Here is an 18,090-nt window from a genome sequence, read left to right on the forward strand (position 1 = left end):
CCTCATTTCAAGAGAATAAACAAAAATTCAACGCTAAATATATTTCACAAGTTTGCTACTGCAAACAACACTACATTGTCCTTTTGCAGAATCCAAAGCCTCTCATTTTCACACAAATGTCAGTTCTCTGTTAGATCAATACACACAGCCTCTTGGAGTCTTTTAAATAGAGTGTGTCTTTCCACAACTGCCTTGTGCTGGAACTGAAGCACTTCAAACAAAAGCTTCCTGAAGAATCTCATGCTCTGCCCCTTTCCAAAGCTTTGGCTCAGTTTAAAGAAAAACGTCTTGGGTATCACCACAGAACCTGCAAAATACCCAGAATCACTGCTAACAAAGGATTTATTCACACCACTGAAAGCTGAATGTCAAATTGTCATGTGCAGCACAAACATCTTGTTAACCTTTTGCAGCTTCTGAAACCACAGGAAGACCAGAGAAATTGTTTACAGCAGCACATTTCCATGACCTGCATGCAGCGCAGCTGGGACACTACATGGCCCCAGTACTGTAAGTACAAACTAACAAAAAAAATATCCAGCCTTAAAAATGTCATTTTGAACTGGGCCATGTAACCCTCTCCAATTAGGCAGAACTTAGGTGCTATTGACCTACTCAAATTAATTTAGTCATGCTCAGTCTAGGCTGTAAAACTGTGGCTTTAGTTTGGGAACTATCAATACCTGCCCATAGCGTAAAGCATGTTACTTTTAAACTTACAAAGCTGGAGCATACAGCAGTATGAAAAAAAACCCTGTTTTAGAAACACAATTACATATGATTAAGAATCAACCAAGAATACTTCCATATTCCACATAAACCAAAGTTCATTCATTCACAATCACCAGGATTACCAAATAGTGCAAAGTTTAGGAATAAGCTTCCTTCCCTCTGCTCATGTCTACACCCAAGTTCACTGCTCTTTCAAAAACCTGTTAACACCAGCTGGACTCAACTCCAGGGGCATGAAGTGAAACATCCATTACCTCATTTTTGTGTGCTCTTCTCATCCAAGATGCCACCTTTAATTTTTCATTTTATGTTTAAAATACACAAATACAAAAAATGTCAAGGACAGTAGTTTTACTGTTCTAATCAGGAAACACCGAAATTCACCACCTGTAAATGACTGTTTATTGGAAAACATAACTAAGTGTCATCTAAGACCACAAGCAGAATTTTCAAAACACAGCTATAGGCACCTCAAGTCCTGATTCAAGTTTACATGAGTCTTTCTTCAAAAATTAAGAGAATTCTGCTAAATTTGTCTTAACATGTCCATACCACATCAACTGTATCACCCAAGCAACTGCAGATGTAGCTGTTATGCATCAGTTTGATGGTCTGTCCACAGCTTAGACAAGTCCTGTCTATCAGTACTTAAATACTAATTAACGAAAGAAACATCTTTAGGGAACCCAAAGAGACAGCACTCCACAGTTTTTACTGACAGGCAAACCACAGTACAAACTAATTCCTCAGACAATATCCAGGCTAGGTCTGCCTCTGGTTTTAGGCACTCAATTGAACGTGATGCCACAGGCCAAGACACACCCAAAAATAAATTCCAGAGAGGAAAAAGTGATGGGAAATGGCAGAAGAGAGATGGCTTGCCTGAAGTCTTAGAAGAAGGTTCAGTAAACTGGCACCAAGCCAAGACTGTACAACACTAATGCTTCTGGTAGGGCTGCCATATTCAGCCTTGTGTCCAGCTAGAAAACACATCAGCTGCAGGCTTGCCTGGATTTCACTGGAGAAAGAGAGGTAGAAGACACTCCACCAACTGACAGCCCACTGATGATTTTTTCCCTAGTCTAACAGCCTTGTTAAGATTGAATAAAGTTGCCAATTTCCCAGCTTACTTTCTTACCCCATGTCAGTTAATAAAGATCCTCCTCTAGTCTTTCTCTGTCATCTCTTTCTTGATCAGATGCTCAGTAGTTTCTTGGTTAAAAAAACACTGCACTTCAGAACATCTTCAAAGCACCATCAAGGTTTAGTTTTAATACCATTTTGAGGAAGTGTTATTCCCATTTCATAGCAGACTCTGGCTGTAAGGTTCAAAGCTGATTCATGGTACAAATGCTAAAGATGTGCTTCAGCGTAAACCAACTAGGTTTGTTTGGAAAGAAGCACACAAGAAGCAATCTGATTTAGCTGAAGAAGGACCAGAGACTCAATGTCTCCACATCCCAAAGTGGATGTACTTCATAATCTGATGTGCTTCTCATCACTTCAGAACTGTACCAGGGGTCCATGGCTCTGATCATGCACATGATTTATTCCAAGGTTGATCACATAGAGGGAAGACCAATGATTTATTAAATGGCAAACTTCCCTAAACTGACCATGCTATTTTAGATGATCTCTACCAGTTCAAGATTCCTTTTTTTTTTTCAGAGGAAGCCAGCACAGCTAAAATAATTTCTTGCTGTCCCTAGCAAGCTGTGCAGCTTCTTACATTGCATCTGAAAAGGAAATCTCTTCAAGGACAACTGATGATACTTTGATCCCCCTTCTCCATCCTCCACACCAAACAAACTGTCCTTGGGATGAATGGCTGTCTATTTTTTCTTTTGGAAGTACACGTTATCAGTGGGTTCTCTCATTTTGGTCTGGCATATTAAAATGGAAATAAGAGTAACTTTAGAAAGTTAAAGAACTTATTTTAAAAGCCTATAGTGGTGATGACCAGAGCTGTAGGCAAAACTCCTATCACTCCCTCTGGATCATGCACCAGTTTCAGATTCCAACCAAATCTCAAACACTCCAATTTCCATTGGAAAATTTACAGAAAAGGTCTGACAGGCCTCACATGGCAAATTTGTCTCTGTTTGCAAACTTCAAAATTCACAAGCCATCTCAAGTCTGTGAGGATGAAAATCACCATGGATCATGAACCTTACAGGAGAAAGACACATATTTAATCCTACCACATACTAATGTGGTAGGATTTTGTGGGCTTTTTTTAGCAACTGACTCTTCCTTACGCAAGGTTAACTGCTATAATCTTAGCAATCCCCACAAATTCAGAAGACAGCCAGTCTCAACTGTTGCAAATCCAGCTGTGATATATATTCCTTTAGTGCGGGTGAGAGTACAGCCCCGCAGCCCACAGCAATGCACGCAAAAAATGACACAAAAAGAAAAAAAACGGTATTAAGGAACATCAAAACCAAAGATGCCCACAGAAGTATTACAAAATTATATTAAAAACAACACCCAAGGGTTTGGGGGCTGTTTTCAAGTAACCTGGCTTGCACTTTACAATTTGTATAGTTCACAATCTGGAAAGGTTTGGGGTTTAAATGGTGCACTCCCAACTAGAACTTTTACAGAGATTACTGTCTGTAACAGCAACACCATACTCCAAGTACACCTCTACACACTGAACTAGCTGATATCTCAAACTATCTGGGCCTTTGATTTTTTTATCCTGTAATTTTTTTTTTCCTTTTTGAAGTGTTGTGTTTCAAAACACACACTGCTATATGAAGTGTTATAAAATCCTACCAAAACCTACTTAGGGGTTAGCTTCTTAAAAGACAAAATTATGGTAGTAAGACAACATTGTAGCAGTGTCCTTCAGGCTAAACTTTATGAGCATTGTTTTCACTCTTACAGTGAATAAGGGTTTAGAATTCAAAATTAAAGGTGTACTAGATGTTCGCATTTTAGCTTCTCTCCTCTTCCCTTCTCTGGCTAGGGAGTCAAAGGGGATGTGAGTGGAACAGAAGAGGGAGTAAAATACATTAAGGCAAAAAAAATCCAATATTTGAGGTTTCTTCCTCTAATGTAATCCCTTTGCAGAAAGGAAAAACACTGTTGATTTCAGCCATGCACAGAAGGCTACAGCTTTGTAAGGTAAACCAGGTCAGCTGCTCACAGACACACTTTTTACCTTTATAGGCTTTTTATGTGGCCCTATACTGGAAAGAAATTATCAGTTAATTTCTGGTTACAAACGTTCTGCGTAAGCACAGGAGTCCTGAACCCATTCATAGCAGGAAGGAAGCAGTTTTATGAGCTGAAATTTATGAGTCCAAGTGACAAGAACAATGAAGAAGCAGGTTACGCCAGTTCTTACGGGTCAGGAATAAACTCTTGAAGGCTGTCCCGTTTCCTACCCAGCAACCTACTGCCATTTTTCCTCAGTTAAGAGCAAGAACTGGAAACTTAGAAGGGCTACGGAGCTTAAATCCCTTCTTGGTAATTCAGTGTCTTTGTTTACTTGTACAGCATGCACAAAAAGGGGAATAACAGCTTCCTTCAAACATCAGTCGAGCTGCCCTTCCTTTGAGAACAACGCTAGAGACGATATTTGTATTTCCCCTCTTTCTTTAAAACAGCACAGTATTAGCACCTCTAGAGGTTTTTCTGCAATCTCATGTCCTGTTTTAACCCAGATCACTGCTTAATCTTCAGCTGGAAATGCCACATGACAGCACACTCAGAACACAAATCCTGGATGTACACATCATGTTCAGGATTGGGAAAGAAAAGAACATCAGCATGGGAAAGGAAGCTGTGCAAGGTATTGGAAAGCAAGTCCAAATCCCAGTGCAGCATTCAGTGCAATTGCTCACAGATTGCTGTGGACAGTGCTTTTCTCCAGGGCTGCAGAAGGGAAGGAGACCAAGCTTTTTAAGGCAGTCTCCATTCCGATCTCCTCTTCCCACAGGTCTCTGACAGACCCCTCTGACCTCAGCTTCATTCTTCCCCTCTTCTGCCCCAGGTCAGCTCCAGGGCTTGGTTGCTGCCCAGGTCTAAGGGGGCTGCGCAGCATAAAGCATCTTTGGCAGCATTGCTGGCCCTAATTGTTCATTTTTGTTCTGTTTTTAAAAGTTACTAATAGTTTATTTAAGAGGAGGAGGAAAGAAGAATGTACCCTACATGCCAGGCAAACTTTTTCTTTGGGATTCTCATAGTGGCTCTTTGCCTTAAAAGGGAATCTTTGCTTGGCCTCCAGATGCTCTGCTGTAAACAGTCGGTGCCAAGGCATGGCAGGCATGTTAAGGATGACAAGTGCCATAACATTATTTCATAATGCTGCTTCTCAACAGAAAGCCCAAAACATTCTGTAGGGCCAGATGGAGCTCCAGCTGGTGCTGCTGGAAAAGCAAGGAGAACATGGGGCACCTGCACCATGCCATGTCTGGTACATCAGGCCTTTCTGTGCTCTCTTGTAGGACTCCCCACCCACCTGCTGGTGAAGGGGCTGGAACACAAGTCTTACAGGGAACAGCTGACTGAGCTGGACTTGTGTGGCCCAGAGAAAAGGAGCCTCAGGCTACCTTACCACTCTCTACAACTACCTGAAAGGAAGTTGCAGCAAGAAAAGGTCTCTTTTCCCAGGTAACAGTGGACAGGATAAAAGGAAATGGCCTCAAGGAATAGACTGTGTGTTAGGAAAAATTTCTTCACCAAATAGTTATCAGGCACTGGAGCAGGCTGCCCAGGGAACTGGTGGAGTCACCATCCCTGGAACTATTTATGATGTCTGGATATGGTTTAATGGCAGACTCAATGACCTCAAGGGTCTTTTCTATCCCAAACAGCTATGATTCTTCTTACCTCCCTGGTACATCACCTCCCAGCACAAGCTGAGTGTTTGCCCACAGCGGTGTGTCAGAGGCACATTAACTCCCCTGCTGAGACTCCCAGGTCTGCTGTAGCCCAAGGGTCCCCCACCTTGTCTCCAATGCAGCTCTGTGAAGAATGGCTGCAGAGGCAAGGCCAGGCATGCCACAGCTCAGCTAATGCTAGAAAAATGTGCAGAGTGCATTCTTGTGGTAGAACATGCTGCACTGGAGTTCCCTTTCTTCCCCGGGCCTACCTGCCAGAACTCCTCCCCAAGACTGAACAGAGGTTTCCAGCTTCCTCGCTACATAGTCCTTGCCCTCTCCAGGTTCCCCTCCAGATAACACAACTGGGACGCCAGGGAAGCCATGTCCAATGGGAAACAAACAGATTACTTTTTTCTAGGAGCCAGTGATGTAATTCAAATGAAACAATTCACTAGAAGAAACAAAATTACCCAAGCAATACACAGTTGTTCTTAATTTTGAAATGTTCTCTTTTACCTTGGTGGCAAAAAGCCCTCACATATCCCAATAAGGAGGCTCAGCAAGATTCTTTTCTTAAGCAACTTACTACAATCCAGACTTCTGGTAACTTCTGGAATAGAAAATAAAAAGGACTAATCTTTCCTATTTTCAACATCTCTTCATGGAGCCAAATAAAGTCTGTGGTAACAGAGATTCAGTAGGTCATAGACTAAGTGTTTAGTCAATGCTTAGAACAAACCACACAGCAGAGCACTAAGTCAGAGGTGCCCAAGTCCTGAGCATGGGAATGACATGGAGTGGTGGCTTTTGTTTTTTGTTGTTTTTTAAGTCTCCAGTTAGCAAACTGTCTGAAAGGAAGCCAAAACTGAGCAGAAAGAGGACAACCCCCAAATCCCTGCTTGAGAAGGAGTCTCATAGTATATTCACCCGTGCCTGCAATTCCTCCTCCCCTGGAATGGCACTCAGAGCAGACCCTGGTGTGGGGACAGGAGAGGCCACCCCATGCTGACTCTTTAGGACACCTCTGCCCAGCCATTCATCAGCTGAAAACGCAGGCTGGAGCTCTGATCTGGACTCTGTCTCGTTAACAAAAAGCTCATTTCAGTCCCCAGGCAAACACTCCAACCCATCAGGCCCATACACAATACCAAGATAAGGATGCTCCTGTATCCTTGCCTCCCTTAGAGGAAAAATGTCATAAGTATTCAAGCAACACAAATGTGTCCTCATCATCCTCCACTGCTAAATATACTCCCATACTGCTGCCACACAGTAGGACCAGGATTCATTTCAGCACAGGTATCTGCACATGTCAATATTTACATCTCAGCTAGCTCTCCAAGGACCTTTGGAAAGCAGCAGAGATAAATAGTTCTTTCTCTAAAACAAAAAAACATTGCAGTCCAAGGCAGAGATCTACAGCATACCGTACATTTCTCTAATTAAAACACATAGAGAAAGAAGAAAATTGGCTCTTAACTGAAAGCAAACCATGGCAGAGCCAGTGAGCCTGGTTGTTACATGTGCTGCAGCGGAAAGGTAACCCACAGACCCTTGAGAACAAGTGATCTGCACCAAGATTTGAAAGCAAGTTTTGGAGGGGCTTTTAGCACCTTTTTCACTCTGGGGAAGATAAATATAGATATGTCAGGTTTGTTTTTATATTCAGAGGAGTATTTTTCAGCAGACAATTTGAAACTCTGAAGGCCAGAAATACTACCTGCCGATAACAAGGAAAAACAATGTAATTGACAAAAAAAAGTTTTAGCTCTCTTTTAAGGTTTTTAAACTCTTCAAATCGAAAGAATAAATTTAATGTACTGTAGTAAAACCACAAAAAAATCTTAATAAGCATTCCCTGTGTCTTTTCTGATATGTCTATTAATTTAATCACTGATGTATTATCCTCTAATCTCCTATTGGAACACAGAATTATTTTGACTTTTACGTCACTATTAAATTCAGGTTTTGGCAGCAACTGCTCCTCCTGGCTACTTTGATACAGCCCTGTTATCTCTAGATGAGCACATCCAGTACCCTATGGTGCACCTATGCAGGGAGGGAGTTCACCACCAGAGCACATAAATCACTAAAGGCACTGTAATGTCTCAACCCCGATGAATTTTGTAGAGCTGGAGGACTGCAAAGCTACCTTTTTATTTCTAAACCAAGCAAATTTGATTTGGAAACCTCATGGCCTTGTAAGCACGGGATTTCACAACATAGCTTGCACAGAGTTGCTTTTCAGGATGGAACTGTGCTTTAATTGCTGGGAATTATTTCACCATGGCAACCTGGCTTCAGCAATCAGACTTCTTGCTATATAGCCCAAGATACACAAATGCAGACAGCTCGTTCTGTTCAGAGTACCAGGGTGCAGACAAGTTTGTCTTTGTAAAAAATTATTTAGTTTCCTCACTGCCATCTTGCCTTGCAAGCTCTCTTTGTATGACAACAACCAAAAATTAACTGATAATACAGACTAGTTTTATGCACCACTGTAGCCTAAAGAAAACCTGCAACTGCAAAACCATGTTAGATATGGAGGTCAAGCTTCCCCACATACTGTGTTTTGGAAGACAGGTGCATATAGTGTCTCATGTACTTGCATTGTGAAATTACAACTATTTAGGCAAAAAAGGTGTCTTGCATCAGAAGGCACGTTAGTTATTTCTGTAGGGAAGAGACTGAAAATGAGCTCAGCACCTGCCTTCCTGCTACAGTTTCACCTTGGAAAACGACACCTCTATCATACAGTAGGCAGGACTTAAACAGCTGAAACCTTCACATAAACTTTATCTTCTTTCCATCTAAAAAAAATGTGTTTTAATGAGACAGAAATGTGCTAGGGCACACCACAACTGAGAGTGCACATGGAAACAAAGGTATCAACACAGCTACTTCAAACATCTCAGCTTTCTTTGCAGGAGCTTCAGTACACAGTACAAACTCAGATACACATCATGAGGAAAAAAAAAAGCCTAACTTGTTTTCACTATTCATAAGCAATTTTGCATGCCTGCACGTGTCACCTCACTTTTAAAGCATGTGTACTAGCACACACACGTGCATCTTGCTGCACTGAGACACACAGCTGGGGGGAATTCAATCATCTACCAGTCATTAGTTATTGAGCAGGTTGGGCAAAGAAATACCAATGTGCCAAAGCAGCCCCACCTAAAATTTTCATCCTCTGTATCAAGCTCCACAAATTCATCTCTTACACTTTAAGTTAACCACAGCATTTTAATTAGGAAGGATATTTATTCACTAGAAAATATTACAGGTCAGCGTCACTTCTCAATGGCAGAGATCAAAACCTCCCCCCCGCCCCCCCTTTATGGGGGAAATATTTTGTCTTTAATTTAAAAACAAGTCAGTTCAGGTAAGTCCCATCTCTCCCGGCATGCCTTAGACCAGATCCTGTGAGGAGAAGCAGATCCTTTCAGCTTTAGTGTGAATTATCTTGTTAAACTTAAAAATTGAGGTCCATAGAAGGCATAAATTGTGTCTCCTCAAAGGGTCAGAAAGTCAGTGGGAAAAGGAATCAAAGCATTATCTTAACTAACTTTCATTAACAAATTATATGTACAAACTTTCACTAGTGTAACCATGCAGTTAATTTTTAAAGATTTTTTGACAGAATGATGCAACACTCTTCAGTTTTGTCAACAATAGTACACAGCTATTTCAGAATTTCTTAGAAAACATCACATTGAAGCTTTTCTGTACAACAGAGGTAGGAAAAAATCTATTTTAAATACAAACTATGGATTCATAGGCCAAAGTAAAGAACATCTGAATGAGTAGTTGAAAAAATAGTAGGGTGGGTAATAGTTTAATTACTGGTACAGTTGTATCACTGTTAATTAGCTAGTGGGACAACAGTGATTCCCAACCCTAATTTATTACTTTTCCAAATACAGCACAGGAAACTGAAAAGCAAGTAGAAACACCTTTATAGACATACTGATCCACTAGCAACCAGGAAAAAACCCATAGATACACCAAACTTGCAGTGTTACTTCCAAGAGCCTGTTAAAATACAAATTCAGTCTTTTAATTAAATACTGAGAGCACAACCAAGAAATTGGTTAAGGAAAACTAGTAATTTTCAAAAACAAATACTAAAATTAGATGCACAGTTGTGTACTGAAGTTGTTTCATTCCCTTGGCTGCACCAGCAAATGACAAAAAGGATCTTTAACTGCTCAGGAGGGATTTGCAACTGATCAGGTCATAGAAGCTGAGACTAACACCTGAGACATTCCTCAAAAATCAATGTGAAGCCACACTTCTGCCCCAGCTTTTGCAAGAGTCACCCCTCAAAGCAAGGGATGGTTATGTGTGGATTTAAAATTGTACTGTTTTGAATGATATACCCAGACACGAAAAAATCTTTCTATGCTGCAAAGCAACAGAAAAATAACTATTTCAGTTGAGAGATAATTCAGCTTCCCCTCTGTCCCACACAGAATGTGGTCTCAAGACCTAAGCTTTATCTTTTCCCTGCATAATTCTAAAGAAATTTATCAGTCACACTGAAACTGGGGACTCTGTAAAAGAAGGAATTAGCAAAGTCTCTTTATCAGAATTTTCCTTTTCCATGCTGGGAAAAGCATCCTGCTGACAGGCAGCACCTTCCCTGTAAGGCTTTGGTGTTCTGAGCTTGGGATGTGTGGACAGAAGAGCAGATTGGGCTGTCTGGGTGTGAGTGGAGCCAGCAAAGTGCACCTCACATCATCCCTCCTCTGTGTGAAGTTACATAAACCAACAATGAAGAGACAGAAGCCTTTTTTCAGTAACTCCATGTACTTTGTGTGGTGTTCCAAGACTACTTTTTCCAGATAGTAAACTAAGAATTTTAATATTGTGTTACTACCCGCCCTTCTGAGGACAGCTGCACTCACTGCTGTTTTTTCTTTTTTTTAAAAATAAAAGGAATCACACAGATATCCTCAATGTTCCTTTCACCTGGGGAGCATCTGCTACCGCGCGTTCCTGCTATCTGAGCAAAAGCACTTCTAAACTTATTTCCATACCAGACAGAAAAGAACTTGAAAAATTAACAGAGCAGAATTTTCTGACAAGTTCAGGCAGTCTGGTTTCAGTGCTAATGGGCTTCATTCATTCAGAGAAGCAGGTTTGTTCTTCAGAAAGCTGGAAGAAAGGGTTAATCCATACATCCAATCCCCTTTCAAGAGACTAGGTGCTGGCAACTCTTAAAAGAAATGCAACATCTCTTCTCTGACAGCAATTTGCTGAAGTTTTAGTTAAGATTCTGTTGGACCCCACAGCGCCAGGGATTAAGAAAAGGATTTTAAAATTCTCCTCAACAAAATAACACTTTAACAAACTCAATTTTGGTGTACAAAATTACAGAGAGATGTACAATAGAGGAACAGATAGATTTTGCCTCAGCCATCTTAAGACACAGGACAACTGATAGGAGATCACATTCCTAACATCACACCTCTTAAAAAAAATTAAAAATAGCAAGAGAAAAGCTCTTCTACAGAGAACTTTTTTTCTCCTAAAAACCTACCTGGTAAAGGTCTTGGAGTGCACAGATGTTTGAGATCCCAGAGAACAGCAGACAGAAATTGTGTGAAGTAGATAATTTTCCCATAAAGAGCAGCACCAGAAACATGGCTATTGCAACATAGGAAAAAAAATAAACAAACCAGGAACTATAGTCAACACCCAGAAGGATGAATGTTGCACACTCATACATAAATGAAATAATCTTCCAGACTGAAACAAGCAGCTAAAATCTGGAATAAATCCTATATGCATACCAAGAAAAGATAAAAGAAGGGTGAATAATTTCCTCTGACTGAGGATACAGTCAGATCTATTCTTTGTAAAGTGTCCAGGAGGCATCTTCAGTAAAAAAAGAAGCAAGCGTACTTTTACCTCTAAACAAGTGGAAAATGCTATTAAACCTTGGCCAGGAGCCCTTTCTGTATGAGCTCTGGAGACACCTTAGAGGGTTGTTTCAACACAGAATTTTAGCAGTGCTCTCCCTCTGGCTATCACTTCACAGGATGTGGAACACGTAACCCAAATACAACTCCATGCTGTAAAGAATGGAGTTCTCCATTCTCTGAAGAAAGGCACCAAGTTCTTCATTAAGATAATACGCTGTACATAGTTCAGTGATGTTCACAAAGGATTCACAGAGGATTATCCTAAGAAACAGAGAAGTGCCTGGTGTGCTGGACCTACCTGGGAGACATAGCATCTTTGCAGAGCACACCTCCAAGTCCTGAGCTCCAGCAAGAGCCCCAGTCATGGCATGGCTTTGCCAGAGGTATCTGACAGCTTCCTGGGGGACTGAACATCAGGCAGAGCACAACAAGTTTTGTGTCTACAGCCAGAAGAGACTTTGCTATCTGTGTATGCTGGGAATACCCAGCACATGCAGGGAGAGCCACCTCTCCAGCAGGCACATCCCAGCCAAATGAGCCCACCAGGCTGGCAATGCCACCCAGGCCTGCCTCCTGTCACCAGCTCTGCCCTGAGGACAGGACACTTGTGTCCAAGAGCCATCTCCACAAGCACATCCATGCTCTCATTCCCACAGAAGAGCCAACAGAGTCCCTCCTGCCTGGTCACCCCTTGCCAAAGCACAAGATGTTACTGCCCCACAGTGTCACCAGTCCTTTCTGAGCAGCTGGAGAGTCCCAGAAGGCCATCATTGTATGAGGCATCAGCTCCTGTTACAGAAATATATTCAGCAGGACACAGCATGACAACTAGTGATGTCAGCTGCCCTGAACCAAACATTTTGAACTATTTTGGTACAATGGAAAGTTGTGGGAGGGAGAAAGAAAAAGAACAGGATAAAAATAGCCAACGTGGCTCTGAAGAGCGTTTTGCCTATAAGCCCCTTTCCCTCCATACTGTCCTCCCTCCCTTCTCGTCTGTCTGTCTCAGGCTTTTGCATTAATCAGATCAGCTAGTGCTAAACAAGGCTCTTCTAATTACTTTCTAATACTGTGAACTGGACTAAATTATTGAAAAATGCTTCTGCCTAAATTAGAATAAAACAGGATTGATTGTTTAAGTATTTGCTTTAGTCCTGCTGATACACACAAGTGTCACAGACAACAGCTGTCTTCAGTCATGGGAGTCCGGGCAGCAGAGGAGAAGCTTCTCTGCTCCTACCCATCTATGTCCCAGTTCATGAACACAAGACAACCTTGCATGATCACCTAAAAGCCAAAATAAAATGTCAAAATCAAACTGGTTTCTTCCTCATCTTGCTATGAATTGAGAAGTAGAGAAGGAATTTAATTTTGCAAAAACTTCTGAATGTTGGCTATAAAAATACATAGCAGCATCCAGAATGCCAACTCAAACTTGCTAATTTATCCAAATGAAACAATCATTATCACTCTATCACTGAAGACAAGTAACTACACTCTTGAAAAGCACTTACCCAAAAAAGAGTGGGGTTGGTTGTTTTATTTTTAGTTGGTATCCAAATCAATGCCTGTACAATGCTGTAAAAAGGGAGGCTCTTATGAGAAAGGGGAGGTTTAACTTATCTATTTCCACAATCATCCAGGATGGTGTGTAGATATAAACCATACTGTAATTTATCCAAGGACGTTACACAGTGACATCACAACTCTGTAGTCTGCATCATTCCTCTATCCTACCACAGTATCCCTGATTAACAGTCAGCTATCCCAGAGGGACTCAGTTCTACTGGAAACTTAAAAGGAAACACACAGACTAGGAAGCTGCATGGGGAACAGCCTCTGAAAATTGCCAGCACAGTACCCAAAGCATCACAGCACTGCAAACACACTCGAGCATCTGCATCAGGACTGAGGCACTGGTGCAGACAGTGAACATTTTGTCCTGAACTCAGCAGCGTGTGGCTCTGAAAAATGCTTATGGCTGGCTCTGTTACCCGCTGCGACCAAACAAGGGAGAGATCCCAGGAACCCGAGTCTTCCTTCCACTTGTGCTGCTTGAGGCCAGTAAAAAGCAGAGACCTCTGCAAGGAAGCTGACAGGAACCCATGATGCCACAAGAAATTCGGACAATTAATGAAATAATGCTAAAAAATGGAATCATATTCCAAGTTTTGGCATGATACTCTTTGCCCTTTCCCCTTCCACATCTCTCAAGAACCATCAACTCACAGAAATCAAAATAACAAAAACCCGAAAAACTGCATATATTTTAGGTTTTTCTTCCTCTCTAATTATGGGCTAAATAATAGCACAATTCATTACAGAAAAGGGGAAAAAATGACATTAACATATTTCAAAAACATATGACGTGAAACGAAATTAAACATCCCTAATTAAACACCATGTTAAGGGACTTCTCAGCTGTGCTGCGACTAATTTAAAGAGGAGATGACACTCTCCTACTGGTGTCTCAATTTTTTTTTAATGATTACAAGTGCGCAGCCTTGGTCCCATCCCTGAAGTGTTAAACACAATTTACTAACCAATATGATGAAAGATACAAGCATCTCCAGAGTTCTTCATAGTTGAATCACTAATAATTTAAAAGAGCAATAAACCTAACTGTGGCTTTCATAAAACATTAATTAGAAAGACTAAGAACACATCTGTTGCTTTTGTTACATTTTTCCCCCTTTCTGGTTCAGCTGTCTTTCCCCCACCCTCTGTTAAACTCTTCTCAGGTTCTCAGGACTGCTCTTCTCATGACGTCTTTCTGCTTCCTCACACCTCTCTCCTCCTTTCCTCGCTGTATTGATTCCTCCTCTGGCAGCTGTTACTCCTAACGTGTGGCACACAGAGCATGCAGCAGGCAGGAGGAGCTGGACCTACTAATGAGAACAACTTGTGCGTTAAAAGCCTCGAGTGCGTTAGTTGGAACTACTCACACTGGACATAAATAGCAACAAATCTGCTACGTAGGAAATCAAACTGATTAACTATTGCACAAGAACACCTGAGCTTTATAATTCACAAGCAGGAGAGAGATGGGAGTGGAGGCAGTTTAGAGTGAACACAGGCATTCTATCCTTTGTCCATTGTCAATTTCTGCAATTCCTTGGCAGGAAACTGTGACCATGACAGTTCTCAGGCCTGAGAAAAGGGCTTAAAATGCAGCAGGGGCTGCTCATAACACCGGGCTGTGCACAAGCAAGATATCCTTTGATCTCATCACCAAGCCACTGGTGATGGCCTGATCAACAAAAGAAAAATTACTCCATACAGAGTTTAGCATTGTATAGACAACAGCAGTTCCAGGTGACCAAGCTTAGAAGTGCTATTTGATATGTTTCCTCTGAAAGAGATGGCAAGATATTACAGTAATTTGGGATAGATCTCATTTAACTTCTTATGACTACAACTTAAGTATTACCATGTGAGGTGGTCACTCTGTCATTGCAGGCATTGCACCTCTGCATTCAGACACAGGACATTTAAGGTCCCTGTTCTTTTCTACCAACAATAACGTGGACAAAGTTCAGCTGTGAGTGCCTCTGTTCAGAGAAATCCCATCCCAGCTGTCACCAACAAGCCACCATTTTTGGCCTAAATGAGGTCCCATGTGGTTCCTTCTTCCACCATCACTGACTGGGCTCACACTTTCTGAAGCACTAATATCCCATTTCTGCAATAAGGAAACTTTGACTGGATGTAGTATTTACCTGGCTCCTCACCAGTGCCTCTGCTTTCACACTGCCTGAGCTCTTTACAGAATAGGACGAGTTTATATTTTACAGAACAAAGCAAGATGACGTAAAACACATAAGGTCAGATAAGGCATCTGAAGCAGAAGAGGAGAAATAAGAGAACCAGTATGGCATCTAAAGAAAGTTTTTGTGATTTCATATTTCTCTCTAACTACTAGCCAAAGGAGATAACCCAGAACAAAAAGACACATTAAAAGAACATTTAACTACAAAACAGTAATCACTCCCATCTAGTAACAGCTCAACAAAATATTAATTCATGACTCCAAAACATTTCATGTGACAATATTTTCCTGCTTTCACAAGTTTTATAGTACACATCAAAAATTAATCTCAGAAGGAAAGCAAAATTATGCACAATTTCGGCACGGACTCCAGTAGGAGGAGAAAGACTGAGGTTAATGTTGCATTTTTTAAAAAGTGTGCACTGAACAAATTAAAAATATATGTTTCACTTCTAAGTCACAGGAATTTACCTGTAGTATAAAATAAACAGCCATAGATACTTAACAAAAGGTTTGGCAATTCTTCCCTACAGAGGCACCCATCTATTTACATCTGGGAGTGCTGCCAATAGAAGAGCTACCAAAAACTTCAAAAGGTTCACATCATGAATAGCAAGTCACTGGCCAATGGATTTTATTATATACCAGCTGTATAACACCATATTGAATTATAGACACACTGCCCCCAAAAATGAAAAGAAGGGACGTTAAACTTGTTTAAAAGCTGAAAGAGAAAACTCAATTCTTTAAATTAATGTTTTCTACGGGAAAATATTTTTAACAGGGAAAAAAATAAAAAAAACTGCACTACGGGACTTTTTAAAGAGCAAATATAAGCAGCTGTTCACACCAAGGCTGCTCCAAGCTCAGCGAACTCCTCTAGCTGAAGTCCCAGGCAGAGCTCAGCCGCTTTGTGACCAGAACATTCTGCTTTAATAAATGGCTCCCTTAAACTCGCTTGGGGAGAGACATGAGTCAACAGAGGAAGAGAGGGATAATGTTTCTGTTGACAAACATTTAACAATTGGCAACAGACAGTAGGAAACGGGGACGAACGAAAGCTTGCCAAATAAAGTTATGCTGGAGGAACAAGGCTCCCTTTTGGAGCAACTCTCCAGATTCCAGAAAAATATCTGAATACAACCAAAATAAAAAAGCTGCAGTTGTTGAAGAATGAAGCTCCTAATCCTAATATTTATGGTGACGTTTTACCCTACCAACCAGAACGGGTCAGAACTCCTCCAAATCAAATTACTGCATATCCTTTGCCAAAGAGTCTGGTTTTGGTCTCAGTAGTCATCCACGTTCACACAAGCCCTTCTGAGCTGCATGAGCAATTTCTCCCCCTCATCTTACAACATTTCTGTAGAAAACGTGCCAAAGCATGTAGCATCTTGGTCAGACTCCTTATTCAGGCAAGCCCGGACCTTCACTGTCTGATTACGTCCTGGAAACTCAGTTCTCATGAAAGCGCAAAGAAAACCCGACTGCCGTATTAAGGGTGAACAAATGTTCCTCTCCAAGCGCTTACTGTTATTCCAATTTCCATCCGCCCGATCGCTACACAGGACCCAGAGGGAGCCAAAATCAGCCTCCCTCCTTCTTCCAGAGAGGAGCGGGGCTCAGGAAGGAGCGCCTGTCGCCCCGGCCGGAGTTTTCACTCCAGCTTCAGCTCCCTCCTCTCCCGGTATGCCCCGTGGGCAGCCGCCCTGACCGCCCGGCGCCACGGCCACCGCCGGACCCGCCCTTACCGCAGCACTTTGCCCACCGCCTGCAGGACCATCTTGCAGCTTAATCCGGGCTTGGGACTCTGGGCGAGCACGGGCCGTTCACCAGGGAGGCTGCAGTGATCCCCCACCATGGTACGGCGGTGCGGAGCAGTGACCGCAGCTCGCTCGGCCCGAGTTCCCCGCCGCTGTCCCGGCCGCCCGCCCCTGCCGGGCCGGCCCCGCCAATGGCGCTGGGGGCGGGCGGTGCCGCGGCTCCTCCGCCCGCCCCGCCCCGGCCTCGGCCTCGGCCCCGCCCCCGCCCTCGCGCCCTTCGGCGCTGCGGCCGCACGGGGAGCGCGGCGCGGCCGCGTTACCCAACCCCGGGCAGTGCCGGCACGGGAGAGCGCGGCTGCCCAGCACCAGTACCCACAATACAACACTCCGCCCCTTTTTTTGGCAGCCGGACAATAAGCAAGGCAAAGTAGGATGGTGCCTGACGGAGCAGGACACAGGGCAAAGGTTCTGCTTTACTGTCAGCACTACGGGCCCCGTCCGTAATGGGGCCAGGCTGGACTCTCGGTGAGAAACGGGAATAACGATGTCTTTTGTGAGCAAGGTTTTGCGCTGCTCTCAGTGCTCTGTGTGACACGCAAGGACATGCGCTACCAGAGCTACAGACAGTCGTACCTAGCGCATTGCAGCCCAGCAATGACATCGAGACCTTTATTAGGGACACTTAAACAGAGGAAGGGTGAAGAAGAAGGCTATAAACAGCAAGAGATGACTTGCCATTGTGACCAGAGTTAAGGGCAAAGCACTGGGTAATGGTCCTCCGACGATGAGTGATTAAGCAACGTCCCCAAACACAAGGTCCATTGTGACTCACGTTCACTTTTGCCTCGATAAACCCTTGGCCATGCGTTTTCCTAACAGACCTTAGAAAGGCACTGTATGTCCAACTCCTTAGCCGTGCCATGTAAACACCAGTCCACATCCCTTTTGGACAGGCAGCTGTGCCCACAGGTTGCAGATGTAACATTTAGAGCCAGATCACAACAAAAAATCTGACAGGTGTGGCATAATGTGACCTACAACAGAAAGTCTTGAGAACATTA

The 18,090-nt window shown here is 42.6% G+C and overlaps 1 protein-coding gene across 3 annotated transcripts in view; it reads right to left on the minus strand.

The window, feature by feature from the left end:
* The window catches only part of MOB2 (MOB kinase activator 2), a 110,123-nt gene that overhangs the window by 12,628 nt on the left and 79,405 nt on the right, over nucleotides 1–18,090 (minus strand). Inside the window, exon 1 of one of the 3 annotated variants that reach the window (XM_053945571.1) lies at nucleotides 17,018–17,198. The exons of the other annotated variants lie outside the window; for them this stretch is intronic. Within the exon in view, the coding sequence (XP_053801546.1) occupies nucleotides 17,018–17,127 (110 nt within the window). The 5' untranslated portion in view covers nucleotides 17,128–17,198. Of the gene's footprint in view, nucleotides 1–17,017; nucleotides 17,199–18,090 lie in introns of those variants that run through there. 3 annotated transcript variants of the gene reach the window in all.

The sequence above is a fragment of the Vidua chalybeata genome, chromosome 6 (assembly GCF_026979565.1).
Source record: "Vidua chalybeata isolate OUT-0048 chromosome 6, bVidCha1 merged haplotype, whole genome shotgun sequence".
Lineage (NCBI taxonomy): Eukaryota > Metazoa > Chordata > Aves > Passeriformes > Viduidae > Vidua > Vidua chalybeata.